Below are 28,000 nucleotides of genomic sequence, written 5' to 3'. Positions count from 1 at the left end.
GCCACTGACACAAGATACTCATCGCCAGTCTAGTTACCCTTCTTAAGAGCATCCAGATGCCATTTGAACACCTTTTCGAAGGTGCCTTTCCCGTTCTGCTCAATCACATCGCCGTGACACGGGATCACCCTGTCAAAATCCCACTTTGCGATCCGGCCAATACTTTGGTTAAAACCATTCCGGTCCGCCGCGCTGATCGCGTACCAAATGAAGCGACGCTGCCAGATCGCTTCGCCACGAGTGTTGTTCATAGCTGAGAACAGCCTCGTGAGGATGCCAGAAGTAGGATTCATCTGCGTTTTGCTGAATTGCTCGTACGCCGGTAGGTTGAAGAAGAGATCGGCCTGTATCAACGTCCGCGTTGGCTTGTGACGAAAGATGAGCTCTTTGTTGGGATGAGAGGAGTTGTACTCCGTATCGAACTCGCGGTCGAACTCCTCGCTCACGCTGAAGCCACCCGCGCGATCTGCGCTGCGCATCAAGACCCATCGATCTTTCGGGATCTGGAAGTAACCCTGCTTGTCGCGATGCTCGGGTAGCGTGTCTGGGCCAACGACCTTCGCGTCGGGGAAGGCTTTATGCCATTCCTCCAGGAAGATGTGGTGTTCTTGATCCAGGGCGGTGATGTACTTGACTTGGCCGTTGCCAAACGTTGCGAGCTCCTTCTTCACGGTCGCTGTCATTGCCACAGGTGAGAAGACGGCAAGGTTGCCCGACTGTAGGGCAACAATGGTACCGCGACCGCCGACCTTGATGTAGCCGAAGCGGAGCTATGGAATATGAGTTACGGAACAAGTAGAAGCTAGTCGCTGCGGTCGTATTGCGATATACTTACGAAAGGTGTGCTACAGATTTTGATGTTGGGCGTGACATTGCGAACGACCATCACCTTCTCCGGGTCGGATGGGATGAGCTTGTGTGCGCCGGAAGCCATCGCGTCCACCAAGGTTGATGTTTCACTGCAGGTATTGTACTTTGTGTATGTGTGAATGTAGACAAGAAATGGTGTACAATACTGCCTGACTGCTCGGGGCACCTTCAGCCTTTATCTGTTTCTAGCCTTGCCTTACGGCCGCGCCGAAGTGATCTCGACTTACATATAGCAGGCACGGATGGCTCACGAAGCGATGACTAAACAGCTGCAGGATACGATCTCAAATCACCAACAACCTCATCTGGCGGACAACACCCTCGTCTAGCATCCGCTATAAGCCGCGAAGACGCCCATATCTGCAAGTGCTTACTCTTCCAAATATCCCGAGCCTTGTATGCGACGTCACTCGCCGACTCACTCGTCTCATACCTTGGCGTGCATGGGCCGTTCCGTGTGGACCTCGGAAGTTAATGCCATCCGGACAACCATTTGCAATGCTGTAGTGCAGTGTGCTCGACAACATGCACCGTCTGGCTCGAATAGGACAATGGCATTGACACGATCAGTGGCATTCCGAAAGCTCCTGGCGCTGCCGCCCGATGTTCGTCGTCGACTCTGGTCTTCAGCGGTATCCGTTACTCCAGGCAAGCCGGACATCTACGATGTTGTCTGCATCGGCGGCGGACCGGCAGGCTTGTCGTTCGCTTCAGCGTTAAAAGCACATAGTGCGACACGGGCACTAAAGGTTGCCTTGATCGATGCGCAGGATATCACGACATCTCGGACGGGGAATGATGGAGATGCCTACTCTAACAGGTGCTCCTCACTCACACCAGCTTCATCACGCTTTCTGCGGAAGATTGGAGCATGGGACCATATAAATACGGGTCGAGTGCAGCCGTATCATGCAATGGATGTGTGGGATGGTGTGAGTGGGAGTAAGATACACTTTGACCCGGTTAGCAATGCGCCAAGAGGTCTACTGGATGGTATTGCGGAGCTGATACCTGGGAGTCGCTTCCAAGCAAGCAAGAGACGGTATGAAGCGGGTTCAGACTATGGCGTGGTTGCCACTATGTGCGAGAACGGTAACCTCACAGCGGCACTGTTGCAGCGGCTCCAGGCGTTGACTACTGGGGATGCCGGAGCCGGCAGCGTGTGCGATATACTGGACAAAACAAAGGTCGAGTCCATCGAACTAGGTCCACAGCCCGAAACGGAAGAGACCGTCGACCTCTCTCAGTGGCCAATTGTAATGACATCTCAAGGCCAGCTAGCGGCCAGACTCCTTGTCGGCGCAGACGGAGCCAACAGTCCCGTCCGTCAGTTTGTAGACATCCCCAGTCATGGATGGGATTACGGCCAGCACGGCGTTGTCGCGACACTAGAGCTCGAACAGACATTCGCTGCTGATGAAGTGCGAACGGCATTTCAGCGCTTCCTGCCGACAGGACCAATTGCTCTCTTGCCCTTACCCGGTAACAAAGCCAGTCTTGTGTGGTCAACAAGCCCTCAACACGCGGCTAAGCTCAAACAGCTTCCGCCAAATGACTTTGTGGCGATGGTGAGTGCGGCCTTCCGGCTCATGCCTGTGGATGTCAACTTCATGCTCTCTCCGGATATGGCTGTCACGCCATCCGAGGAGCTGCGCTGGCGCGAGCCAGCAACATCGCCTTCATCGACTGGCCTGCCATCAACCTTCCCTTGGATCACTGGCGTACAGGAGGGTAGCATAGCATCTTTCCCGCTCCGTATGCGACATGCAGATACGTACACCGGTCACCGCGTCGCGCTGATTGGCGATGCTGCACATACGATCCATCCACTGGCTGGACAAGGGCTGAACCTGGGCCTTGCAGACGCAGAAGCGCTTGCGAATCAGATCACTTATGGCATGGAGCACGGCATGGATATTGGAAGCAGTTGGTGTTTGGACGGCTACAACAGTGAGCGGTGGGCTGCGAACAACGCCATGTTAGGCGTAGTTGACAAGCTGCAGAAACTGTACAGTGCAAGTGCTGGACCGGTCGTGTGGAGTCGAAGTCTGGGTTTAGAGGCTGTAGAGAGGATGAGCTGGGTGAAAGGCGCGCTCATGGGGGTTGCCGCTGGAGCGAAATAGCATCCAGATCCATTCGCCTTCTCCTTGACATGGATGTCATGCAGCCGTGTCACTTTCGTGTCACATACTGCGGGACTGGCCGTCTTGGCGCGACATGATGCTCGAGTGACGATCTGTTCCAGAGCGACGAGACAACCACACGCAAAGGTGCTCGTGTACATAGAGGGTGCGCTACCAACAACACCGCAGCTAAGTGACATGCTGCTTTCCTCAATGCCTCCACTACGGTGCCTCTCCACCCTCACTCGCAGCAGCTCCTCGGCCTTCCAGCGGCACGCAGTAATAGTGATATCATCTCGACGTCTCCTTCAAACACCTCCAAATCCTCCTTCTTTCCACTCCATGCAAAGCACCTCTAACATAGCCAACAACCTCACAAACAGACTACAGCAGGTGACCCGACAATTCGCCACCTCTACCAACCAGATCCAGGGAACCTCAGGAGAAACCAGTATGGCTTCCGACAATCCTCGTGCGCACAACAACCAGGACTTCCAGCTCACTGAGCTGTTCAATGTCAAGGACAAGGTCGCCTTGGTTACAGGTACAGCGAGCCCTCACCTTACTAATTGAGTAGACTTCTGTGATTTACTGACGATGCTTAGGTGGCGGTTCCGGCATTGGCTTGATGTGAGAGATGCGCCCCGGAGAACGAAGCGCGTTGACTCTGGTTCGTGTCACTGACGCGGTTACGCACCGTCTAGGTTCACTCAGGCTTTGGCTGTCAACGGAGCCAAGGTCTACATTGTTGGCCGCACCGGCGAGAAGCTCGACACCGTGGCCAAGACCTACAGCCAAGACATCCCAGGCCAAATCATCCCAATCCAAGCCGATGTCACCAGCAAGCAAAGTATTGCCAAGCTGTTCGAAGAGGTTTCGAGCAAGGAGAAGCATCTCGATATCCTTGTGAACAATGGTACGCGATCGATGAGCACTCGCTGCTTCGCGGTTTCATGGGATTGCTGACAACCTACCTTTCTGTTTCCAGCTGGCATCATGAGCGACAAGACCATCACGACTGAGGCCAACGACGCCGCGGAGATGAAGAAGAACATGTTTGACGATGAGAAGAACTCTTTCGAGGATTGGGACGACATCTACCGCACCAACGTCTCTCAATGCTACTTCATGAGCACTGCTTTCCTGCCACTGCTTGAGAAGGCAAGCCAGAACCAGCACGCGTGGAGTGCAACCATCATCAACACCTGTTCAATTAGCGGCATGGTCAAAACTATGCAGCATCACCCACAGTACAACGCAAGCAAGGCGGCCACTATCCACCTTACACGTATGCTTGCGAACGAGCTTGCCAACAACCAAATCAAGATTCGCGTTAATAGCATCGCTCCAGGTATGGGTTCAACGGCTGCCAGCACATGATAAACGGCTGACGTTCCTGCAGGTGTCTTCCCGAGTGAGATGACGGGATCAGGTGAAAGCGCTGCCAACCAAAAGAGTGAGCTGCCGAAGGACCAGTTCGAGAGCAAAGTCCCAGCTCAGCGTCCTGGCAATGACCGCGACATGGCATCCACGCTCCTTTTCTTCGCCACCAACACTTACCTCAACGGTCAGACACTGGCGGTGGACGGTGGCTACACGCTGACCTCCGGACTCTAAGCGGAGAAACAGTGAAACCATGCACCTTCGGAACTAGCGTGGTAACACCCAAGTGTGAGGCTGTGCAAAAGCGTACCTAATGCAAACGACTGCGGCTGAGCTTCATTGAACGTGGTATGACACTAACGCTATACATTACTGTACTATAGATGCGACACCGCTTGCGTCAGTCTTGCACATTATCTACAGTCCAGGCCAGCTTCCCGTCTCTTGGCCTCGTCGTTTCTCTGAATGCATAGCTCTTCCCCAGAAGGCGTATCCTCCAGTCTCTTGTCCTCTCGTCATGCCACTCTGCCCCCTCAAAGTCGTCTAGGCATTTGCTGCCACAAAGGTAGCTCATCACAGAGCCCAACGTATCCGGCTTCCGCGGCATTGCGGGTTCCTGGAGCCGCGAGGCTATCACCATGACCACGACCACAATCATAATACCAAGGATGACGAGCGACATATAGGCGGAGATCAGGAATTGCATCCAAGTCTCACCGGTAGCGTACGGCACGCCGCTGATTACAATATTGAGCGCCTCCGCCGTTAGGGTAACGGCTGTGACCAGAGACGAGAAGACGTATCCGTGCCAGAGTGTAGTAAACGTCGACACGAACGGCGTATTGTGCGGTGTAAAGAGAATGGTGCTTCGTGGTGGGCATGCCCTTTTCGCCAACCGCTTGTAAGGCGCCATGATGACTGCGCTCTGCTCCACGGACTTGAAGAGACTCGCTATGATTGTGCCGGCGCCGGTGAGGATGAAGCGCGGGCCAAATGTGTTGCTGCTGAAGTAGCGGTTGAAGCCATCGTTACTGGAGTCGAGGTAGTAGGCCAGGACGACACCGAATGTGCCGATTACCACAAGTGCGAGGATGAAGTCCATGAATCGCATGCGGTGAGCGGAGTGGTGGGTCTGCCGTATCGAGTGTGAGCCAGCTACGGGCTCATAGCGATGCCCTGCAGCCTTGTTGTCAACGAGACCGGCTTCTGTGGCATGGATACCGTAGCCTGGTTCGCCGCTTGCGGTCTTATAGTACCCCAGACGGTACCGTTTGCCACGTAATGCCTCCTTCATCTCGCTGACGTAGGCGTCTGTGGGTGCGTCGCTCAGATCTTCGAGCAAACCTGGGTGGCGCATGAGCGACCCAATGGTAGCCATGGAGCTGGGGTTTGCGGGTAAGCCGGTCTTGGTGAGCAGCAGTGTCGAGAGCAGGACCAGAAGCACGAGTGCTGCGAAGCCCAGTAGACCTTGCAGGAGACGAAGAATCAGAACGTTGGCAGTCATCCTTGGCGTACATGGGTTCCTGCCGTCCATTGGGTGCGGACATCCCCAGTTCGTATCGACGAATATCGCTTCTGAGGCAAGGGCCGGAAGGAAGCAGGCGATGAGATAGGTCAGTGCAGTAAGCGCAAGAAGCAGTCTCCCTTTCGCTAGTGCAGAAAGCGACCCGAGGAGATTCGACTGCGACTGGTAGAAGGAGAAGAAGGCTCGTTCTGCTGGGGCGCCGTTCGCCTCACTCAGCATCCGGAATGGTTCGATCAGATTGAGGTTGTTGTAGATCACGGTCCAGATCATGCGGTAAACGACAGCAACAAGAAGTGCCATATATGTGTATAGGAAGACTTGTGCGGAAGTGAAATGGTGGATGATCGTAGCATACCTACCGTAGTCGTTGTCTGATAAGCTAGAATCATCAGTGGTTGGTAGTGCTGTCGAGGTAGGAGGCGGAGTGGTCAAAGCTATCATGCTCGCGGTTGAGACCTGGACCGTCGAGGTCACCGTTGAGCCTCCCGAGACCGATGTAATCACCGAGCCGTTGGAGGTGGACACCACCGTCGAGCCTCCGGAGACCGATGTTATCACTGAGCCGCTGGAGGTGGAGACAAACGTCCAACCTCCGGAGACCGACGTGATCACTGAGCCGCTAGAGGTGGAGATCGTCGTCGAGCCTCCCGAGACCGAGGTGATTACAGTACCGCTGGAGGTGAAGATCGCCGTCGAACCTCCTGAGACCGACGTGATCACAGAATCGCTAGCGGTGAAGGTCGTCGACGAGCCTCCTGAGACCGACGTGATCACGGAGTCGCTGGCGGTGGATGTCATCGTCGAGCCTCCCTCGACCGATGTGACCACTGAGCCGCTGGAGGTGAGAACCAACGTCGAGCCGCCTGTTACGGTGGTGATGATGCTGGGAGCATCCTGTTTATCCGAGGTTGCGGAGAATGTAGAGAGTATCCGAATGTCGGAGGTGCTTTGCGAATACTGAACAGTGGTTTGGCTAATTGGGATTACCGAGGTTTCTGAAGCGACCATAGTTTGACCGTTACTGGTCGTTGTCTGAAGAACCAAGATGGTCGACGATGTGACAAGCACGGTACTTGACACGGGCACATCGATCACGCTGGCGCTAGAGATTGTAGTCACTTGTGGGCTTGGCTGCGTAGGTGTCGAGGTGGGTTTGCTTGATGGGGTGACGGTTTGCGTCGTGTCCGTGTTCACATAACCGCTGATTTGCCCAACCATCGTCGCCACAGCCGTCGGTTGACTCGAGAGAGTGTAAGTCTGCGTCGTATCCGTGTCAACGTAGCCAGTTGTCTGCATGGCGGCATTTGTCTGGGTTGTTGCTGTGTTGACGTGGGCGTCTGGAGAGGTGTACGATGTCAATGACACAGTCTGCGTGGCGGCTGTTGAGACGTAGTTGCTTTCTTCAATCGTCGACGTTGGCGACACACTCTGTACGTTGCCTCTTGGCCTGCTAGACGTCAAGGCTATTGTCTGCGTAGCGTCTGTCGAAACGTAATTGCTCTGCTCAACTAGCTGACTCACCGCACTCTGAGACTGCTCTTGCTGCGCGCTAGACGTCAAGGAAATCGTCTGCGTAGCGTCCATTGAAACATAGTTGTTGTTTGCCATCGTCAAGGCCACCGTCTGCGTCACCACCGTGGAGACATAGTCGCTCGGCACGGCAGCAAGGGCGTTTGCGGAAATCGCGGCAAAGCTTTGGGTCGCAGAGCTGCTCCCCGGACCTGAGGTCGAGACACTAGTAGTGGCCTCATCATTGTTGCCAACTGCAGCGGCTGCTGTTGCGTTGCGCACATAGATAGGGTGCAGTTGTCTTCTCGCGATGGATTGGGATGGTGATAGGGATGCGGATGTCGTTGGTAATGCTTCTGCGCCACTAACGCCGTGAGGGAGTTCGATGACAGCGTACTCGAGGAGGCCAATGAGTGCCAGCGTAAGGATGAGCATAGACAGTAGTGACAGAGTGCGCAGGATGTTTGGCTTGTAATTGAAGGTCGCTTCATGTGATTTGTTTGCTTCTAGCCATTAGCAGCTTGCCCTCACGATGCCTCAGCGAGACTACTTACGGGACTTCTTATTCATTGCAGGTTCGTAAAACGTATTAGTGCGCATTGTAGCTTCGTGAAATATGCTGAGCCGCTGATACGGCTGGTGGGATGTCATGGTGGCAGCTTTGAGCAGCGAAGGTAACGACTGTGTAGTTTCAGACAACGAAAATGGCTGCCAGAGCAGAGCAGAGTCTAGTTCGTGAGGGAGAAGGCAGAGAATATACGGATACAGACCACAGCATTTACCGTATAGGTGCAATACAAGGCGTTCCTCTAAGCAGCCGCGGGTTCTCACAGCCTTCCCGCTATGTGCATTGCAGTATGTCGATCTAATACTGTGTTACTAACGGAAACTTACCAAGAGAAGCACTTTAGCACAGCAACTTCATCTTCAGACGCGTATGCTCTCAGTGAGTCTGCAATGGCGTTGCGATGCGTTATGAACATGTCTTGGAGACCTTCGAGTGTCGAAGCGTGGAGTTGCCCAATGGCGGTGGCTATTTTTGGGTTCAGCTTTGGCGCATTGCGGGGAGGTCGACGCTGCTACTGGCACCAGAAAGCAGGCGGTGCTCCTCGCGTGAATTCTTCTTGTGCTGCAGAGCGTTGGATGTACTCCTTGTTTGACTTCTTCGCTCCAAAGACAGCATTGCTCTGGGTGTGATGCTCTCATCGAATCATGCTGCGGTTTGACGAGCATGAACGTTGCAAAGGTCACGGAAATCAGCGGCATACTGATGAACGGGCATTCAGGCTGACAATCAGCCTGTCTTGGGTGCCTCTCGCGCGGCCTCCTCAAGCGATAGCCCATTCATGCCATTCTTCGCGCCGTCCAACAGGACGCCTGATTCCGGCAATGAGCCCAACTCCTTCCTTCCAAGCCTCTTGAACAGCTCAGCTTCCAGGTCCTTCATTTCGACAAGCACGCCATTCTTCTCCGGATGGTCTTCGGACAAGCCATTCTGCTTAATCTTGCACTGGCCCTTTGCCAACTCATCCTCGCCCAGAATGACACTCCATGGTACACCGTTCACCTCCGCAGCCTTGAACTGCTGCGGTAGCTTCGGCTTCGCTTTCCAGCTGAACTCGGCCTTGATGCCGGCATCCCACAATCGCTTGGCGACTTGCATGCGTTGAGTGAGCAGACCTGAGCCAAACGCCATCACGAACACATCTACTTCATTTAGCCGGATAGGCGCCGCTGAAGTGTCGGCTGCGCGGCGTTGCTTGGTGATGCTGAAGATGCGGTCCACACCGAAGGAGATGCCAACACAAGGTAGATTGTCCTTCTTGCCAGAGAACATGGAGACAAGGCCATCGTATCGGCCGCCAGCAGCCACCGAGCCAACACCAACGCTTGGGTCGTTCGAGCGGTCCTCCTCTCCATCAACGTTGGCGGAGTGCTTGTCGCGCTTGCTTTCTTTCTTGCCGGCAGTCTGAAGAGCCTGACCTTCGGACGTCTGTGGTCTGCTACCTTCGGTGATGACTTCGTAGATGACGCCGGTATAGTAATCCAGACCACGTGCAAGAGAGAGGTCGAAGGAGATCCTGTCCAGCACCTCGAAGGTTTCCAGGTACGTAAAGAGCAAATCCATGTCGTCTAGTCCCGCCTTTGCCGAGGCGTTCGCCGAGAGCTTCTCATCCTTTTGTAATCGCTCAAGCAGACCTCTAGCCGAGAGCTTCTCGTCCTTCTGTGACCGCTCGAGCAGATCTTTACCGCCACTCAACACCACGTACTCACCTATCCTGTCTGCCACCTCCGGATCTAGACCCTTCTCCTCGGTCATCTCTCTCCTCACTTCCGACCATGGACTCTTATCTAGTTTGTCTACCGCACTGCTGATCGGTCTTAGCTTCTCGGTTGGTACACCGCAGACCTCAAACAGCCCGTCCAGAATCTTGCGGTGATTGATTTTGATGGTATACCGCCCTGACCACTCCAACGCCTCAAAGATCTCGCACGTGATTCGGATGATCTCTGCATCGGGCAGCATGGGGTCGTACACGCCTGCAATGTCAAAGTCGCATTGGTAGAATTCGCGCATGCGGCCCTTGGTCATAGCTGGTTGATCTCGACGGTAGACTTTGGCGATGTGGTAACGCTTGATGCTCTGTATGCTGCTGTTCATGGCTAGCCACCGGGCAAACGGTACGGTAAGGTCGTAGCGGAGTGAACAGAGCTCTCCGCCTTGGTCGGCGAGGTCGTAGATGAGTTTGCTGTCTTCGCCATACTTGCCGGCGAGGATCTCCTTGAGCTCAAACACCGGTCTGTATGCATGAATGTCAGCACAGGCCCGGAGCACGTGGAAGGGTGGGTAGGTTGACCGACGTATCTATCGTGACCGCGCCGTGACGCTTGAAGACTTCGGTGATTTTGCTGAAGATTTGGTCGCGAATGACCATGTCTTTGCCATCCCAGTCCTTGGTACCTTTGGGTGTCTTGAGCTCATAGCTCTTCTTGTCTCCCTTGTCCCTCCCCATCGCTTCCCAGGCCGCGACCGTGTGCTCTCCCGCAGATGGCTGTATTAGCGAGCAACGATATAGTGTTGGCGCAGATCGTAATGCTCGAGGTCGAAGAGAAGAGCGAAAGGGGCGTAAGAGGGGCTTCATGCGAGTTCGATGTTGTGCACATGCGAACTGACTCAATGCGCGAAAAGTTTGGGTGGAGTCACGATCGGCGTCATGCGCGCCAAGAGCTTTTATGCCGCCGAACGGCAGGCACGACAGGTATGTATGGTCACATACTTCAAAGTAGGTATACAGTATAAGCAACAGTCTCTTCGTGAACGTAGACCATTCCACACATCACGCGTCACCTGTATCACCAGCTCCAATCTTCCCAGCAACATTCTGTGATCCTCATTCTCGCCACTCATACTTCGTCCGTCTGCCCCAATGCATCGCCCCTGCACAACGTGGCACTGCCAGTCAGCAAGTTAATACCTCAACCATCTTAGCTGGGCTTGTGTGAATGCGCACCTCCCATGGCACCGCCATGACCGTGAGCACTCCCTGCGCATCTCCGCCATTCGCTACCAGATAGAAGTACTGGCGTCATCGGCCTCTGACCAATGCCGGAAACGCTTCACACGGATCATAGTACACAGCGGTAGTATCTAAAAGACTGGAGGTCGTCCGCCAGCTGTCGTCCGATCAAGCCGCAGCATGGCCAGCAAAGGGCAGCCAGCAGGGTACCCCAACATCGCCACTTGAATGACATCTCACGAAAAAATGAAGTCCTTGAGTATCGGACTCGCCGCGAATTCGGGATTAAGCAGAACACAGTTCATGAAATGCGCCAGGCCAGCTTTCCTGGATTCAAGAAACCTCGGCCTGAACCTGCTGACTGTGCTCTTTCGTGGCAACTGTGGGATCATAGCCTCTGCATGCGGGAATGCTCGCACCAAGTCTGTCCTAAGTCTGTCAAACTCCGAGTAGCGCTTGCGCATTTCCAGATCACCCCCCTTCAGTGTCGCGACGGTGCAATGCCAGACCACGTAGGCACCGATCCCAGTGGCGCCCGAAACGATGGTGAAGTCATCAATGCTGACAGACTTGGCCCAGCAACCTTGGGTCACTTCGTTCTCCTCGAAGGAGCGATCCTCGAGCGTGATGGGCGCAGGACGTTGCCCGTTGATTGAGTGGTAGCTGACAGATGAGACGCTGCGGCCATGGCGAGTCCAGAAGGGCGGAGCATCCGTGACATGGAAGTCTTGTCGACCTTCTACCGCATTCGCAGTACAGCGTCCAGCAGTATTGCATCCATCTGCATTTAGTGTGTCATCCGGCACGTGAAGAGCGGCGGTTGCTGTCCTTTCATCCTGCGGGCTCCCGTGGGAGACGGCATGGTTGGGTGGCGATGGCTCGTCTTCCATCCATCAACCGCGAGAGTTCCCGGCTAATCACTGACTCACAAGCTTCCAACAGCTTATCCTGTCAGATTCCTGGGGCTCCCTAACCTAACAATGAGATGCAGCTAGATATCGAAGTAGAAGATGGGAAACGCGCGTCCACTGCATTGGTTCACATCGTGCTGCAAGCTGGACCCAAGGTGGATCGGCGTTCCGCCATCTCTGCGTTCGTTCAGGCGGGAGCCTGTCTGTATGTCGTTAGATGCCGCGCCTGGCCACCCCAGATTGCAATTGTGGCGTGCATAATGAATCCCTGCATGACCGAAAGAAGCTTTCGAGTGGTCTATCAACGAAGCATGTGCGCTACTATTCCCTCTTCACATGCACCTTCGGCTCCATCTACCTGCGCGAATGTGACCTGTAACCCGCTCCAAATGGCGACTAAGCTGCTGGGAGTGCTACTTTGGACATAGCTAAAGGCCATAGCTCCCAAATTTATTCGCCTCTTCGGCTTACGGGATGGACGGTTTCTCAACGGTCAACCAGCCTAGAGCGTCGGTGGCAGACAAACACGCAACGCAAGGAAAAGTATATAGCCTCACTCGCCTTCATTTCCTCTTCATACACCTTCAAGTGCTCCGTTTCGCCATTTCAGTTTTCCATTCAGCTTACGAACTCTTTCACCAGTCGCTTCCTTCGGCCTCCGGGTATATATTAATAGAGACGAGGTAGGTGCAGCCACGATCAACCTTCGAACCGGCTCACAACGGCGAGGGCTTGTTTGTTTGCTTGGTCGACGTTGTGGTATTCTAACAGTCATCCAGTCCGCTTTTCACGAAGCTTACGAAAAACATTACGAAAAGTACGGCCACAATGCAGACCATCACCGCCATCTCTCTCGCTGCGGCGGCACTGGTCGCCTCCGTAACCGCCCAGCAAGTGTACACCATCAACCCCAACTCGGTAGCAAACACCACCCGTCAAGCTTGGTGCACATCTCAGCTATCTCAATGCCCGATGTAAGCATAGCACCCACAACCTGACCGTAAACCCGCACACTAACGAAGCGATCCCAGCATCTGCTCCCAAACCTCGGCCAACAGCGCCGCCACCCTCGCCAACACCTGCGATTGGATGTCTCTCACCTACGCCTGCGTGTGTGCCAACGGTCTTAGCCCGAACGTGAGCGAGTACACGCAGACAATGCCCTACTTCGTCTGCACGGAGTGGGGCAACCAATGTTCGAGCAACTGCGGCTCCAACAACCAGTGCGCTTCGGACTGCCGGTCACAGCACCCGTGTGGTGCCCAGAACCCTACAAGAGTCAATACCAGCACCATCAGCACCAGCACTACGATGAGTGGGTCGGCGGCAAGGAGCTTGGGTGGATCGTCAGCGACGACAACTGGAGGGCAGAGCGGGACTGTGTACACTGGTTTGGTGGGCGCGAGTAGCACTGCCAGCAGTGGTGGCTCCGCCGCCGCTGCTGCTTCCGCCTCGCAGCGGGCTGGTGCGGAGAGTATTCACGCTACGGCGCTGAACGTGGGCCGGACATTCGGTCTGCTCGGCGTTGCTGGTGTGATTGCTGGTGGCTTTGCCGTATTTTTGTAAGCCTTCTGGCTTTTTGCATGCTTGCTTACTCCTTTGCATAGCGATGAGGCTGTTGTTTTCTAGCGACTTGGGTTGATGCGATGGGTAATAGCAGGCATGGAGCTACGGTGGAGCAAAAGTCGTTCAGCAAGAAGCCATCTACGGCCGCATGATCTTCGAACGCTGTGCCTCCTTACTGTAAGACCGTCAATCGAAACATAATTGAGGTTCACTTTGTATGCTGTGAGCCTGCAATTACTGGAACAGACCCTGCTGTTATGATCGACCGCGCATATGCCGAATCATGTACATCGTTACCACGACCTTGGCAGCAACATCCGGATCTTCATGCATTCAAGGTAGAATCCTCTACACTGGCGGCGGGGCCGGAACATTCTAACGTACAGTCAGCACATCTTGAACTCCTTGACTGGAGCGAGGCATGAAACTCCACACCAAGATCTCAGCACATTTGCCCGCAAACCGGTAAAACTCCAACGAGCTTGCATGTTGTCCTGCTCACTCTTGCACTTCGAATTCACTCGCTCCTCACTAACATTTCCAACGTACAGGATTGTATACGGCAAGCGTAGAAGGAATCACCTTGCCATGAACGCTATATGTAAGTAAACACCCTCTCGTCAACATCACTGCATGTATCTTTTACGATCACCGGCGGACTCACTACATGCATCACCACCATGAACTTCTATTCATACATTAAACCAATCATCCAACAGTCCATCACTAAATCATCGGTTCTTACAGTAGGCATTGTTTGTGCTACAGCACTCACTGGCCTTGTGATAAAGGATCGGACCGTACAGCGCCAACTAGACCACCAACAGCGCCAATTAGAGCTCTGCCTTCGGGAGGCAGAACGCCAACGACAGCACGATCAAGCACAGGCGCACTTTAGCCACGTCTGGAAGCAAACACCCTCTGGTAACACCTCCAGCCAAGATATCATACGGTAGCCTTGGCAGCACAGTGCACTTCTCAAGACACAAGAGACAACATGTCAATCAGCGGACGCTGCCTCTGCGGCAAAGTCGAGGTGGGTTACCTGACCTTTCTGCGCACATAGTGCGGAAGCAAACATGCTAACTCCACCATCAAGGTTGCAGTCAACAAGCCGATAAAGGACTTCGACACTCTAATGTGCCATTGTGCCAACTGCAAGCGACGTTCAGGCGGTATTGCATCCTACGCCTTCCTCGTGCCGAAAGAGCACGTTACCATCACGGGTTCGACGCACGTGGACTACGCAGACAAGGACACGGGTTCTGGCGAAGCCATGCACCGGAGCATGTGCTCGAGCTGCGGCAGTCCAGTGCGCATAATCGAGGGGCATGCTCCCGATATATGGTGCCTGCAATACGGGCTTTTCGCCGATCAAGTCAATCTGCCGCCACCGAAGCTGGAGATGTTTCGTAGTCAGGCATGCCGGTGGGTGCAGGCGGTTGGCGATGATGTCAGGGAGAAGGCTTGAACGCCAGCAATTTCGTGCAATTGATCTCCAAGGCTATGCGAATGACATGATATAGCATGGGGGGGAGATAGCCTTTGTAAAGGTACCCATACGGTAGTGTCGTCTGAAATCCTGCACTTCAAGTCTTGTCTCGTGAGGTATATCGCCCTAACCCGACGGTTTTGGCAGCAGATGCGCGCGTACTTTTACGTCGTGAGATGTGCCCTTGCCACCATTCGAATCGTGTAATTCGGGAGCCTACGGAGTGCATCGCAAGAGATTGCGTGTCTAATGCAAGTTTGTCGTGGCTGAGTCGGCAAGCCGAATGCTGTCATACGAACATCGAAGGCTTGGCGCCGCCGAAGCAGTCCCAATGTCTGAGGTGAGCCTGCATGTTCTTCACTTTGGCGCTTCTTCGATTTGTCCGCACACGGGATTTAACCTATCTCCACCCAGAGCGGCTTGTTGAAAGACATCAACAAGCCCAATAGGCAAGGCCACAACCCAAGCGACCTTTGTAGGTTTAGACCGTAGCACTGGCGACTCGGCTCCAGCGCGCCCGGTAGAAGGGCAGAGACACTTTACAAGCGAAGATGGCCGTCACGAAACGAGCAGGGCGTAAGAAGGATGCCGCTCAAGCACAACCACAAGGCCGGCCTGCTGCTGGTGGCGCGGGAGGCCAGCCCGCAATCCGGAAGGCCGCTTACGAGACTTCGAAGAAGAAAGAGGTCGGAGTGTCAGACTTGACCTTGATCAGCAAGATCTCCAATGAGGCAATCAACGACAATCTCAAGAAGCGCTTTGAGAATGCGGAGATCTATACGTACATCGGGCATGTGCTGGTCTCGGTCAACCCGTTCCGCGACCTGGGCATATATACCGATCAAATACTAGAGAGCTACCAGGGCAAGAATAGGCTGGAGGTACCGCCACATGTCTTCGCTATCGCGGAGAGTATGTACTACAACATGAAAGCGTACAACGAGAACCAATGCGTTATCATCTCTGGAGAGTCTGGGGCAGGCAAGACGGAGGCGGCGAAGCGCATTATGCAATACATCGCGAACGTGTCTGGTGGAAGCGATTCAAGCATCCAGCAAATCAAGGAGATGGTACTCGCGACTAACCCGCTGTTGGAGAGTTTTGGCAATGCTAAGACGTTACGCAACAACAACTCGAGTCGCTTCGGCAAGTATCTTGAGATCCAGTTCAATGCGCAAGGAGAGCCCGTTGGAGCCAACATCAACAACTACCTGCTCGAAAAGTCACGAGTGGTTGGCCAGATTCGGGACGAAAGGAGTTTTCACATATTCTACCAATTCACGAAAGCGGCAAGTCAAGAGCACCGTACCGATTTCGGCATACAGCAGCCTTCCACATATGCGTATACGAGCAAGAGCAAATGCTACGATGTGGCGGGAATTGACGACGTGGCGGACTTCAAGGACACCCTAAATGCGATGAAGGTCATTGGTATGACGCAGCAGGAGCAAGATCAAATCTTCCGGATGCTGGCTGCGGTACTGTGGATCGGCAACGTTTCGTACGTGGAAGATGATGCAGGGAATGCGGCTGTGCACGACCAGAGTGTGATCGACTTTGTTGCATACCTGCTGGAGGTGGAGTCACCGCACGTCAACAAGGCGCTCACGACGCGCATTATTGAGACGTCGCGCGGCGGTCGCAGAGGTTCAGTCTACGACTCGCCGATGAACATCGCACAAGCAACCGCCACTCGCGACGCTTTGGCGAAAGGAATATACACGAACATGTTCGACTGGATCGTGCAGCGCGTGAATCAGTCACTTCGCGCTCGCGGCGCACTTGCGCACTCGATTGGTATCTTGGATATTTACGGCTTTGAGATCTTCGAGCGCAATTCTTTCGAGCAGCTATGCATCAATTATGTCAATGAAAAGCTACAGCAGATCTTCATCCAGCTCACGCTCAAGACCGAACAAGAAGAGTATGAGAGGGAGCAGATCCAGTGGACGCCGATCAAGTACTTTGACAACAAGGTCGTGTGCGAGTTGATCGAGGAAAAACGACCGCCTGGCGTCTTTGCAGCGCTGAACGATGCATGTGCGACTGCTCATGCCGACCCTGCAGCCGCAGATCAGACCTTCGTTCAGCGGCTCAACGCGCTGTCAGGTAATCCCAACTTCGCACCGCGGCAGGGACAGTTCGTTATCAAGCACTATGCCGGCGATGTTAACTACGCTATTGAAGGCATGACGGACAAGAATAAAGACCAGCTGCTCAAGGATATTCTCAACTTGGTGGCAGAGAGCAGCAATCAGTTCGTGCACACTCTGTTCCCGAATGAAGTTGACCAGGACAACAAGCGAAGACCACCCACAGCCGGCGACAAGATCAAAGCATCCGCGAACGATCTCGTGGCTACTCTCATGAAGTGCACTCCTAGCTACATCCGTACAATCAAGCCGAACGAGAATAAGTCGCCCACGGAGTACAACACCGCAAACGTCATGCATCAGATAAAGTATCTCGGTCTGCAAGAGAACGTGCGCATCCGACGGGCTGGATTTGCCTACCGTCAAACCTTCGAAAAGTTCGTCGAGCGCTTCTACCTTCTTTCGCCGAAGTGTAGCTACGCTGGTGAGTACACGTGGACGGGTGACGCCCGCTCCGGTGTGCAACAGATTCTCAAGGATACCAGTATCCCGAAAGAAGAGTGGCAGATGGGAGTCACGAAAGCGTTCATCAAGACGCCGGAAACATTGTTTGCGCTCGAGACAATGCGAGATCGGTACTGGCACAACATGGCTATCCGGATCCAGCGGGCGTGGCGGAACTATCTGAGATATCGCATTGAGTGTGCGACACGAATTCAGAGGTTTTGGCGTAAGAAGAGCGGTGGCGAGCCGTTCCTTGTGCTGCGTGATGAAGGCACAAAACTGCTCGCTGGACGGAAAGAGAGGCGGCGCTTCTCATTGTTGGGTTATAGACGCTATCTCGGCGACTATCTGGGTATCGACAACCAGGGTGGCACTGGCGAGCTACTTCGAAGGAGTGCTGGCATTGGCTCGGGCGAGAAGACATTCTTCTCCTGCCGCTGCGAAGTCCTCGTGTCGAAGCTCGGTCGCAGTAGCAAGCCTGAACCACGCTTCTTGGTGTTGACTAGCAAGGCCGTCTATATCATCAAGCAAGCGCTCGTCAACAAGCAGCTGCAGATCTCGTCCGAGCGGACTATTCCGCTCGGAGCGATCAAGTTTGTCAGTGCAAGCAATCTCAAGGACGACTGGTTCGCCATCGGTGCTAGTAGTCCGCAAGAGCCGGACCCACTGGTAAACTGCATTTTCAAGACGGAGTTCTTCACGCAGCTCCGAAACGCCTCGCGAGGAGCCGTTCAGCTGCAAATAGGGGATACTGTGCAGTACAACAAGAAGCCGGGCAAGCCTTCCACTATCAAAGCGGTGAAAGATCCATCTGTGAGAAGGGACGATGTGTACAAGTCTGGTCAAATCCTGACGGGCCCGGGCGAGCCACCAAACTCTGTCTCAAAGCAGACTCCTAAAGGCAGGCCAGTTGCTGCCAAGGCTATTACTACGGGCAAGCTCTTGAAGAAGAGCGAAGGCGGAAAGCTGTCACAGCAGGCGGCGCAGCGGAAGCCGATACCGCAGAGTCGACCTCTACCCGGACAAAGTACGACAACCGCTACAAGAGCAAGCGAAAGGATCGTGCCACAGCCGCAGCCGCCGACGATGCAGCAGCCGGCAGCCTTCCATCAGCCGGCGCCTCACACACAGCCCGTTTCTGCGCTCACAAATGGGACAGTGACGGGACATAATCGCAATGTTTCGACCGCTTCGACTGCATCTGCAGCGTCTGGGAGAATTCCGCCGCCGCCACCACCACCTGCAGCAGTGGTGCAGCCGCCGAAGGATCCGGAATACAGGGCTTTGTATGAGTTCGTGGGACAGACGGGTGGAGAGCTGAGCTTGGACAAGGGCGAAGTGGTTGTTATTACCCAGAAAGAGAACAACGGTACGCTTTCAGATTTTCACCATGGATTGCATTGTGCAAAGCTAACGCGCTTCGCAGGCTGGTGGCTAGCTCGTCGACCAGACCACTCCGCTTCAGGCTGGGCGCCTGCCGCATACCTCGAAGAGGTCAAGCCACCGCCCCCTCCCGTCGTCGCACCAGCAGGCATACGGCCTCCGCCTCCTCCTGCGCCCGCGGCGACACGAACGAACGGCGCTTCGAATGGTGCTCCTGCGCCAGCGACGAGAGGCAAGCCGACACCGCCTGCGCCTCCGGCGAAGCGACCTGCAGGACGCAAGCCTGTGGTGGGCAATACGCCGCGAGACAGCGGGTACTCCAACGGCGGTACGCCGGATGGAGCTGCTAGCGGCGCTGCGACACCTAATGGTTCAGCGGGCGGTGCTGGGATTGCGGGAGGCTTGGCTGAGGCATTGCGGGCGAGACAAAAGGCTATGCATAACCGCGACGATGATGAGGCCGATTGGTGATTTTTGCTGGGCGAACGGGTTTCGCTGATGACTGAATGAGTGCTACTTGGAGGGGATGCTGCTTCTGCAGGGTGTTATGGCGTAATCTAGTCGTTCTTGTGAAGAGCTGGTAACCGAACAGATGAACGTTACTAGACGTAAGAAAAGACTAAAGTAAAAAGCCTTTATGCGCTTGAAGCCTGCTTATGCAATACAAGTCCAGACTGTTGGTCGCTTGTACGCTCTTGTTAGCAGCAGGACCATTTATACCCGGGCAGCAAGGACTTCGTTCAACTACCCAGGCTTCTCTTCTCCATCGCCACGTCTATGGCTTTCTTGCCACTCAATATACTCGTTGTCGCAATGATTAGCTTTCTCCCGCTGCTAGCCTCGAGTTGCTTGCTCACGAGTCGCACAGCCGCAATTTCCGCGAAGGTCACGCCGCCGACGAAGAAGACAATGCTGGTCTTCGGGCCCTCCTTGTTCCCTCTCAGTGTTTTGCGTGCATTGCTCGCATCTGCATCTGCGCCTTCCTGGACCACATCAACCGTGGCTCCTTTAATTCTAGATAACACGTCCTCGAAGCCCTTCCACCCCATGCCGGTCACTGCCGCCGGAGCAGGAGCCTGTACGCCACTGATGTTGCGTGGCGGAGCCACAAGACTCTGCAGCTGGCTCTTCTGTACAATAGCCTGCACCAGTCGCACGCTGAGTGGTGCGTAACCGCTGAAAGCATATGCGATATCGGTCGGCTCGGCTTCCTGTACGTCGTCGGTCCACAATTGCAGACCTCTTCGTACTGTATTCCAATCTGTGGCACTCTGGCCCGCTGAACTGGCGATCGGATTAAGATAGCCTTTATGGCTCTCCTTAGGGACAAGCAAGCCCATCTTCTCAAGGTTTGCGAGGGTCAGGAGATGCTGGTAACCATACGCTTGCAGGATCATGCGCTTGAAGTGGTCCAGCTCTCGCTGTCTGATACCGTTGCTAAGGCAGCTCTCAAGGCATAGCAGGCGCAGCACCGTCTGCAGCGGCATGTCGCGAGCAATGAGCTCTTCGACATTCTCGTGCATCGTGCTGCCTTCACTGCCGATCAGGAGGTTCTGCTCGACTTCTAACGTGCGTCGAAACAGCTCGGAACGGGTAAAGTTGGTGATCTCTTCCGCCAAGCTAGTATGTATCTTCAAGCTCGCTGCTTCTGCCTGGTATGACGGAAGCTTGTTGTGTACGAAGTCCTTGAGGTCTGATACCGTCTGATCAGCTTTATGTATGCTTTGCTGATCATTCTGCAACCGCCTTGCGGTAGCGTTGAGCATGGGTCCGATTGTAGCAAAGTTCGCATCTCTGAGGCTGGGAAACAGCTTATCGGTGCTGTCAAGCTGGACCTTACGCTTCGTGGCAGTGGTGGGAGCGCCGGCGGCTGCACCATTCTGCTGCTGCGGCGCTGGCGCACCACCAAGAACAGAAGAGTCGACTTCTGTTTGATTGTTGCTTACACCAAAGACTTCGTCTAGCAGACCCTCGTACGTTAGTTGGGTGGCTAAAACGGTCGGAAAGTCCACCTCGCGATCAATTATGATCAAGCTCTCGATCACGCTACTTGGCGTCAAGCCGAAGGACGTCAGATACGTATTGCTTGCATCTGCAGAATCGTTGACATCCTCTTCGTTCCGCATGCGCTGCAAAAGCTCAGCGAGCTTCTTCGCATTTTCGCCCTTGCCGATCATCCGCGGAAACAGTCCATGCTGCTTCTGCAGGAGCATGAGCGCTCTCGCTGAAGCAAATATCGAGGTCGGATCTCTACGCAATACCAAGTCGCTGAATGCGTCCTCGAGTTCGAGCGACAGTACGTCTGGTTCAAGCGACACAAATTGCAGGTCCCACTCGCTGATGTTCGCTTCGCCGAGGACGCCGTGCTCCTCGAGGACCACATTGCTCACTAACGTCCGCCGAGGCACCCATATGATCGAGAAGTCGTGGTCGATCTTACTTTCGCTGCGAACAAGGCGAATCTGCTCTACTGCTATCAGTACGATATCGCTCATGATCCGCTCAAGACCAAGTAAATACGAAGCAGGACTCCTCGCACTGTATCTGAGCCACTTAGTTGGTCTCAGAGTTTGTCGGTGGCCGCATATTGCTTACGTCTAATGACGGATTCACAAACGAGCATACGCAGTAGCGAGAGTCCTTGCTCTGCCATCCTTGACAGTCCCGCCGTTCCTCACCTTGGATGTGAAGACGGCCGAATCGTGGCAATGAACACCCTGAACATACCGGCTACCGTCCTGACTCTCTTCGCATTGTCCCCTCGGACAAGGAACACGATGTTCCGTTGCGTGGAGTCCACATTGTGATTCTCAAGGAAGAAGAGCTTGTCGACGCCGTACTCTTGCAAAGTGCTGAATTTGATGAACAGTCCAACGGTTCCGGCCAGTGAGCGTTCAATGACCAGGTTCTTCTTACCACGCACGGCTTCAAGTTGCTGAAGAAGAGCTCGTCGAGCTTTGTCAGTGATATCCTGTGTGTCTATAGCCTTCGTGGCCGCATGTGCTGCCATCACATCTTACGATGAATGTAGAGAATATGCGTGCAATGGCGTCCGGGTGGAGCATCGTTGTCAATTGTGGCTGATTGGCTGAGTCAGCTGTACATGTGCTTCCTCGATGCGATTATCCCTCGCTCAACATCAGCCCTGTGTAATCATCTCTCTCACAAAGCACGATACGAGAGTCATGGAGCCTGGGGAACTGTGAGTCTAGCGCCTAGAGCTTTCATCAACACAGTGGACCTTGCTTGATGCGACGGAGATTGTGCGATGAGACATGACTAATCAGAGCTATGAGTTCACTATCTGGACTCCTTTATACCATGAGACTGGAGAGGACACAGATGATGCTATTGCAGTTGATCGCGACAATGTCTGGACGCCTTTGCAGCTTGCCGCAGCGGACGGCAAGTGCGATCTCGTCCGAGACCTTCTCTGTGCTGGCGCTGACCCCAACGAAACCCCGAACGGATGGTATGGTAAGACCGCCTTGCAAGCAGCTGCTCTGAATGGTCACCTTGAGGTAGTGGACCAGCTCTTGTCAGCCGGAGCTGTTGTCGACGCACCCGGTGGCAACAACGGGGGGCGTACGGCTCTAACACTTGCGTGTGGCACAGGAAGGTCCGAAATGGCGGAGCACTTGATAAGTGCCGGAGCTGATGTGAACATCTTCCCCGCTAGATACATGGGAAGGACTCCGTTGCAGGCAGCGGCCGAGAATGGGCATCTTCTAGTTGCGATGCTTCTCGTGCAACACGGCGCCAAGGTCAACGCTCCTATCGCGCACTATTCTGGTCGTTCAGCTCTTGCCGCAGCTGCTGGAGCGTTGTATCCGCGCCTCGATATGGTTCAGTTCTTGTTGGCGCAACATGCAGCCGTGAATGCACCAATCTCGAGGTACTCAGGTCGTACGGCTTTGCAAGCAGCTGCTTGGAGAGGCCATGACGGTATAGTAGAGCGGCTCTTGGATGCTGGTGCCGAGGTAAATGCAAGAGGCAGCTACTATGGTGGCTGCACCGCTTTGCTTGCTGCCGCTGAGAACGGCCATACGTCTGTTGTGAGGACTCTTCTTGCAGCAGGGGCAGACCGACTCCAGCTATCTGGAAAGAACAACTTGACGGCTTTCCAGGTTGCAAGCAGGAAGGGCCACACGGACGTAGCGCAGACGCTACTCCAACCAGGAAGTGAGTGAGCCATTGCCGACAGCCATTCAGTCACGCATATTTGTGGGGACAGCTTCGTTTACTCATCGTCATCGTATCCGCTAAGGCGCAGCCACTTTTTATACGAGGGTTGGCCTTCTGGAGCCTGAGCCCAACGCCAAAGCTTACCGGAGTTGCGACACTGGTGCACCCAACCGTAGCCATTGACCGTGCTCCCGCGGAATGGCTCGACGGTATCATCTGCCGCACAGGAAACAGCCTGGTTCTCATCAGCGTGGTTGCGCACACGGCATTAGCCCATGGGAAGCCTCACCTGCTCAAGATAGTCCAGACAGTGAACCCAGTGAGGCTGCTTGACTCCGTGCATATGGTGCATGTAGCCCTTTCCCGCTGCGCTACGCCGGTGAGTGTGCCCGTCTTGGTGTGCCGCAGGGTCTTGCTTCTGGACAAGCGCCATGCGCAGCATCTGCAAACAATGCAGTTGATGGAACATGCTGACACCCGTGTAATACGGGGTACCGCTTTGGTTGCTGTGGAAGATGAATCCGCCATTCTCGGGAATGATTTCGTCCCACAGCGTATCTCCATCAGATGTCAGATCCCAGTACTGTTTACGCATGGTGAATCTCACAGGGCACGTCTTGGTGAGATGTGCTCGATGAATGGATGCATAAGTGACACCAGTGTTGGCTTGAATGCCAAGAATAAGCGTAAAGATACACACCAGTGCTGTGAACGCTGCAAGCAGGAGTTTGGTTATAGTGTCCCAAGTGAAGGCTAGCTGTCGAGGCATAGCGACGGCCACGGACAAGCTGGAATAGTAGGTTCCTACACAGCATCCATAAGGTGCGTTTTGGTCAACTGTGCGCTTGAGGTGATAGTTCCACCTTATTGTCGTACAAAGGCGGCGGTGGGAGATGCGGGTTTAGAAGCGTTCTGAGAGTGCACGGACCACATCTTCCCTTGTGTGCTTAACGGGCAGCCGCCATCAGCTCAGTGAAAGTACGATATGCATCGATTGTGAAGCTTCGAAGCACGTTGCCAAGTAACCCAGGAAACATTATGCGAGCAGAGCTCGATGTCCGTGAGAGCAACGCCAAGACGCCTTGCATCGCTTGACCAAGGCTAACAAGTTCCCATTCATGGCCCCGCTCAAACCAGCCGAATATGCAATTCGTAGGCCATGCGGCTAACCATCACACGCTCGGGTCATGGTACAAGAAGTTGATGTCTCGCGGTCGTCGCCGGTTAGTTGCCACGAATTCCGCATCTCCTGGCGGCCTCTCCGCTTTCGTGTTACTCGCCAGCATTGACTGAAGGCTTATGCATATACTCTCCACATTATGCACTGGACTCCAGCCCTGCGCATCGAGCAGGTCCAAGCAGATAATGCCATTTGAGTAGATGTGCGGATGTATTGGGACCTTGCGTTCCGGATTCGGGAGTGCGAGGAAGACACATTCCGGCGCTTCGATGGGATAGTTAGGCGAGAATTGGAAACGTAACCGGTATGGCTCGTTCGGAGGATAAATGGGGTTGTCGGGTACTGTGAGATCCATCTGCCACTCCCGGAGATTATCCGCGGATACGAGCGAGATGCCGGGTGGTAGGGTGCCTTGTATCTAACGAGCTGTAAGCATATATCCCATCCCCACGAATACCCCTACCCTCCAAGCATGGGGGTATCGGATCCCCTTCCTGTTGCCTACCTTTGCCAGCTCTTTCTGCAGCCGCTTGCTGCTCATGCCCGCCATGTTGCCGTCCTCACTATGCGCGCAAGGATACGTGTTCTCCAGTAATCTGTGGCAATGCTGTGTTACAGAGACTGCCCGGAGCCGATCAATAGGCTTTGGGCCTCGCAGCCAAGCTCCGGAATCTGTCAGATACCGTAGTGGACAACTGGATGCCTATGGAGGGCGATGGTTGTGTCGCTAGAGACCGTCAAATACTGTTCATCAAGTGGTACTAAGCTGATCGTAGGACAGGAATGTTCAGGTGTTTCGCCGCAATGAAGCTGAGGCAATCACATGCTACCCTAGGGAAGGAAGAAGTGTCGCGTTAGTTACCATCAAAGTGTGGGGAGGTTCTAGATGCGGCGTTGCGCTAAGCCTCAGCCCTACGATAGCTTCAGGTCTACAGTGTTTACGCAGAACCAACGTTGTTGCATCCGTTGCGATATCAGAGAGAGAGAGAGCGTCGTTATCGTTCCGTCTCGGATTACCATGCTCACCAGCTCTCTGAGCACGAGCCACACTTCTCAATGCGGCAGTCACGACGCCAGCGCAATCCTGAAACAGCTGACATCTGCCTCAGCCCCGCCATAGTCGACAGGGTCGTGGAGGCGCAGTCAGCCTGGCTTTGAACTACTCCTCATCGGCCAGTGCCAGGCTTGCGACGATTCGAACGTACAGATATCTGGCTTGGGTTCTTCAACGCAGTCTCGAAGATTGATCGTCTGTACTGTATTGCCCATTCCTCACATCGACCACTCCTTCTTGCAAGCCAGGTCCCGCTACCGCAGAAGGAGAAGGTGTAGTACCCAGGGAGCTGCGAGGCTGTGTCGCAGGGCAGGCAACATGGCGCGTGAGTACTTTCGAGAGCTTTACACATGCTCACCCGCATCGCTACTCGTCCCACTGCTTCCCACACTACCGTCACCTCAGGTTTCTCAGACGAGCCTATTCCTTTATACACAATCAACATCTCACCGACGCCGATTTAGCAGCTAACAATGTCCAATGCAGTAACCAACATGCTCAACAAGCTGCATGGCCAGCCAGAAAGCTATGATCGGAAGAGCAAGTACCGCATGGGCCGGACGCTGGGAGCTGGTACCTATGGCATTGTGAAGGAAGCCGACAGCCCAAGCGGCAAGGTCGCGGTCAAGATCATTCTGAAGAAGAACGTCAAAGGCAACGATCAGATGGTGCTAGACGAGCTCGACATGCTGCGGAAGCTGAGACACCCTCACATCGTCCGCTTTGTAGATTGGTTCGAATCGAGAGACAAGTACTATATCGTCACGCAACTGGCAACGGGTGGAGAGCTTTTCGATCGTATCTGTGAGAAGGGCAAGTTCACGGAGAAGGATGCCTCTCAAACGATGAGACAGGTACTTGAAGCCGTCGATTACCTCCATCGTAACCACGTTGTGCATCGCGACCTGAAGCCTGAGAACCTGCTGTATCTGACACGCGCACCCGACTCCGACCTCGTACTGGCAGACTTCGGCATTGCGAAGCATCTGGACAGTGAGAACGGCGTGCTCAAGACGATGGCGGGTTCCTTCGGCTACGCCGCACCGGAAGTGATGCTCAAGCAGGGCCATAGCTACCCGGTCGACATGTGGTCCTTGGGCGTCATCACCTACACTCTACTCTGCGGCTACTCACCCTTCCGGTCTGATTCGCTCCCCGAGTTGATCGAGGAGACAAAGCATGGCCGTGTCGTTTTCCACGAGCGATATTGGAAGGACGTCTCGCACCAAGCGAAAGACTTCATCTTGACCCTTCTCAAACCAGACCCACACGCTCGTTCGACAAGCGGGCAAGCGCTGAAGGACCCGTGGATTGCGGGGGTTGGCGCGACCGAGCACAACTTGCTGCCCGAGATCAAGGCGTACATGGCTCGCGCAAAGCTACGGCGCGGCGTGGAGATGGTTAAGCTTGCCAACCGGATTGAGGCCCTCAAGATGCAGGAAGATGAGGAGGAGGATGTACCGCAGGAGGCAGATATACCCGCGGATGCTCAGAAGGCGGCTTGGGAGGCTGGTCATCCGCCTGAAAGTGGTGGGCTCGCGCCGCCAGAGCATGAACTGCCTCGAAAGCGAAGTTTGGGAAAGCTGGCCAAGACGGCGATCTTCCGAGAGGTGTGTGCAACGAAGCTGTCTTCGCTGAAACGTAGCTGACCGATTTTTCCTGCAGGTTGTTCTTGCCAAAGTTCGTGAAATGAAGGCTCAGGAAGAGAGCGACCGGATGATGAAGGAGGCGAGTACTAGCTCCCAGCAATGAGACCCACTTGACGACCAGGAGTCTGCGGCGTGCTCGCTATTTGTCTCAGCTGCATTATGGACCTAAGCGGAACCTCTTGTGCGTGCTGGAGAGGCTGGGTGGGTTGCGTCAGAGTTGCTGAAGTGACGATTCTGCGGATATACCCATTGCTAGCGATCAAGCATGAAGCTGCCTGGCCTAAACATATCCGCGTCCAGTATTAAGCAAACCCGGGCGCCACGCGTCCAATCCTTACAGCGAACTTCATTGTCTCCATGCACGAACCTAAAGCTATCGCGCAAGTCAGTCGTTGCCTTTGCAGAGACGTAGCAGAGGTGTGCGTGTAGTTATGATCTGTATCAGAGTCCCGAGTTATAAGCACCGACAGCAGAGATTTGTCGGTCCCAGCCATTCCTAATACGGCTCTTCCTATGAAGCAATATGGGGTTTGGTATCTCATCACCAGATCAAGGTGAAGATGAACAATAGGATTAAAACGTACCTGAGCTAAGCTCGAGTCAACATGCGTCGCGAAAACTCGTCCAGGACCTGAAAGCGTCTGGTCTGCAGCAAGAAGGTAAGTTCAGTCGTCCCCATCAGTGTGCAAGGCAAAGAGGCCGTGTCTTTGCCATAGTTGCTGGCGCTGGCGTGTTAGTTCAGATGGAGATAGCTGTTCGTGTTGTAGAATGAAGCGCTTGAGGACGTTAGTCCTTCCTACCAAGCTCCGTGCCGTTTATGCGTGGCTTTCTTAGAGCTAGCGGATGTTCTCATGACTTGGGAAAGCAGTGTTATAGCTTAGATAATTATGCTTGATAAGTGTCTGAGATCGGTCTATTGGCGGGCTATTCCTTTTGGGACACTCTGTTGATGCTGCATAGACCACAGTTACTGTGAGCAAGTCGGCGCTTCTGAATCTACAGTTCCTCGCCGAGCGACAGAGAGTTAGACTGGCATGACCGTAGTCTCTGCATCA

General features: G+C 54.3%; 15 protein-coding genes across 15 annotated transcripts; 8 read left to right on the top strand and 7 right to left on the bottom strand.

Moving 5' to 3' along the window:
• Window positions 1-9: 9 nt before the first annotated feature.
• On the bottom strand, window positions 10-1,254 carry BAUCODRAFT_34980 (uncharacterized protein). The gene is made up of 2 exons (XM_007679190.1): window positions 836-1,254; window positions 10-770 (listed from the first exon to the last, which is right to left on the bottom strand). The coding sequence occupies exons 1-2, from the start codon at window positions 932-934 to the stop codon at window positions 30-32; spliced, it is 840 nt and encodes a 279-aa protein (XP_007677380.1). The 5' UTR covers window positions 935-1,254; the 3' UTR covers window positions 10-29.
• Window positions 1,255-1,421: 167 nt separating this feature from the next.
• Window positions 1,422-3,174, top strand: BAUCODRAFT_110130 (uncharacterized protein; the record flags this gene model as incomplete). Its single annotated transcript, XM_007679478.1, has 2 exons — window positions 1,422-1,832; window positions 1,908-3,174. The coding sequence occupies 2 exons, from the start codon at window positions 1,422-1,424 to the stop codon at window positions 2,991-2,993; spliced, it is 1,497 nt and encodes a 498-aa protein (XP_007677668.1). The 3' UTR covers window positions 2,994-3,174.
• A 193-nt stretch (window positions 3,175-3,367) lies between these two features.
• Window positions 3,368-4,610, top strand: BAUCODRAFT_140204 (uncharacterized protein; the record flags this gene model as incomplete). Its single annotated transcript, XM_007679477.1, has 5 exons — window positions 3,368-3,537; window positions 3,599-3,623; window positions 3,698-3,909; window positions 3,982-4,344; window positions 4,396-4,610. The coding sequence occupies exons 1-5, from the start codon at window positions 3,447-3,449 to the stop codon at window positions 4,608-4,610; spliced, it is 906 nt and encodes a 301-aa protein (XP_007677667.1). The 5' UTR covers window positions 3,368-3,446.
• Window positions 4,611-4,776: 166 nt separating this feature from the next.
• On the bottom strand, window positions 4,777-8,061 carry BAUCODRAFT_149017 (uncharacterized protein; the record flags this gene model as incomplete). Its single annotated transcript, XM_007679476.1, has 2 exons — window positions 4,777-7,913; window positions 7,965-8,061. The coding sequence occupies 2 exons, from the start codon at window positions 8,059-8,061 to the stop codon at window positions 4,777-4,779; spliced, it is 3,234 nt and encodes a 1,077-aa protein (XP_007677666.1).
• A 643-nt stretch (window positions 8,062-8,704) lies between these two features.
• On the bottom strand, window positions 8,705-10,424 carry BAUCODRAFT_72563 (uncharacterized protein; the record flags this gene model as incomplete). Its single annotated transcript, XM_007679387.1, has 3 exons — window positions 8,705-9,324; window positions 9,394-10,211; window positions 10,273-10,424. The coding sequence occupies 3 exons, from the start codon at window positions 10,422-10,424 to the stop codon at window positions 8,705-8,707; spliced, it is 1,590 nt and encodes a 529-aa protein (XP_007677577.1).
• Window positions 10,425-10,787: 363 nt separating this feature from the next.
• BAUCODRAFT_34976 (uncharacterized protein) lies at window positions 10,788-12,120 on the bottom strand. The gene has a single exon (XM_007679189.1). It carries the CDS (start codon window positions 11,816-11,818, stop codon window positions 11,165-11,167), a length of 654 nt encoding a protein of 217 aa, XP_007677379.1. The 5' UTR covers window positions 11,819-12,120; the 3' UTR covers window positions 10,788-11,164.
• A 56-nt stretch (window positions 12,121-12,176) lies between these two features.
• On the top strand, window positions 12,177-13,743 carry BAUCODRAFT_34973 (uncharacterized protein). The gene is made up of 4 exons (XM_007679188.1): window positions 12,177-12,382; window positions 12,482-12,522; window positions 12,619-12,813; window positions 12,871-13,743. The coding sequence occupies exons 3-4, from the start codon at window positions 12,668-12,670 to the stop codon at window positions 13,403-13,405; spliced, it is 681 nt and encodes a 226-aa protein (XP_007677378.1). The 5' UTR covers window positions 12,177-12,382; window positions 12,482-12,522; window positions 12,619-12,667; the 3' UTR covers window positions 13,406-13,743.
• A 659-nt stretch (window positions 13,744-14,402) lies between these two features.
• On the top strand, window positions 14,403-14,876 carry BAUCODRAFT_123461 (uncharacterized protein; the record flags this gene model as incomplete). Its single annotated transcript, XM_007679475.1, has 2 exons — window positions 14,403-14,441; window positions 14,505-14,876. 2 exons carry the CDS (start codon window positions 14,403-14,405, stop codon window positions 14,874-14,876), a joined length of 411 nt encoding a protein of 136 aa, XP_007677665.1.
• A 572-nt stretch (window positions 14,877-15,448) lies between these two features.
• On the top strand, window positions 15,449-19,348 carry BAUCODRAFT_73113 (uncharacterized protein; the record flags this gene model as incomplete). Its single annotated transcript, XM_007679427.1, has 3 exons — window positions 15,449-18,521; window positions 18,597-18,863; window positions 18,921-19,348. The coding sequence occupies 3 exons, from the start codon at window positions 15,449-15,451 to the stop codon at window positions 19,346-19,348; spliced, it is 3,768 nt and encodes a 1,255-aa protein (XP_007677617.1).
• A 698-nt stretch (window positions 19,349-20,046) lies between these two features.
• On the bottom strand, window positions 20,047-21,922 carry BAUCODRAFT_34968 (uncharacterized protein; the record flags this gene model as incomplete). The annotated part of the gene is made up of 2 exons (XM_007679187.1): window positions 21,605-21,922; window positions 20,047-21,344 (listed from the first exon to the last, which is right to left on the bottom strand). Coding segments are annotated over exons 1-2 (1,578 nt in total), but the record flags the coding sequence as incomplete, so codon positions are not given.
• A 195-nt stretch (window positions 21,923-22,117) lies between these two features.
• Window positions 22,118-23,199, top strand: BAUCODRAFT_521090 (uncharacterized protein). The gene is made up of 2 exons (XM_007679474.1): window positions 22,118-22,349; window positions 22,411-23,199. Exons 1-2 carry the CDS (start codon window positions 22,347-22,349, stop codon window positions 23,065-23,067), a joined length of 660 nt encoding a protein of 219 aa, XP_007677664.1. The 5' UTR covers window positions 22,118-22,346; the 3' UTR covers window positions 23,068-23,199.
• BAUCODRAFT_520272 (uncharacterized protein) lies at window positions 23,200-24,033 on the bottom strand. Its single transcript, XM_007679473.1, has one exon. The coding sequence runs from the start codon at window positions 23,829-23,831 to the stop codon at window positions 23,331-23,333; it is 501 nt and encodes a 166-aa protein (XP_007677663.1). The 5' UTR covers window positions 23,832-24,033; the 3' UTR covers window positions 23,200-23,330.
• Window positions 24,034-24,234: 201 nt separating this feature from the next.
• On the bottom strand, window positions 24,235-24,792 carry BAUCODRAFT_149008 (uncharacterized protein; the record flags this gene model as incomplete). The annotated part of the gene is made up of 2 exons (XM_007679472.1): window positions 24,235-24,660; window positions 24,748-24,792. 2 exons carry the CDS (start codon window positions 24,790-24,792, stop codon window positions 24,235-24,237), a joined length of 471 nt encoding a protein of 156 aa, XP_007677662.1.
• Window positions 24,793-25,769: 977 nt separating this feature from the next.
• Window positions 25,770-27,048, top strand: BAUCODRAFT_149007 (uncharacterized protein; the record flags this gene model as incomplete). The annotated part of the gene is made up of 2 exons (XM_007679471.1): window positions 25,770-26,906; window positions 26,962-27,048. 2 exons carry the CDS (start codon window positions 25,770-25,772, stop codon window positions 27,046-27,048), a joined length of 1,224 nt encoding a protein of 407 aa, XP_007677661.1.
• Window positions 27,049-27,302: 254 nt separating this feature from the next.
• On the top strand, window positions 27,303-27,717 carry BAUCODRAFT_123455 (uncharacterized protein; the record flags this gene model as incomplete). The annotated part of the gene is made up of 2 exons (XM_007679470.1): window positions 27,303-27,329; window positions 27,535-27,717. 2 exons carry the CDS (start codon window positions 27,303-27,305, stop codon window positions 27,715-27,717), a joined length of 210 nt encoding a protein of 69 aa, XP_007677660.1.
• Window positions 27,718-28,000: the final 283 nt, after the last annotated feature.

Source organism: Baudoinia panamericana (genome assembly GCF_000338955.1).
Source record: "Baudoinia panamericana UAMH 10762 unplaced genomic scaffold BAUCOscaffold_8, whole genome shotgun sequence".
Classification (NCBI taxonomy): Eukaryota; Fungi; Ascomycota; class Dothideomycetes; order Mycosphaerellales; family Teratosphaeriaceae; genus Baudoinia; species Baudoinia panamericana.
Note: the sequence above shows the minus strand (reverse complement) of the source record. Positions and strands in the feature narration are given on the sequence as shown.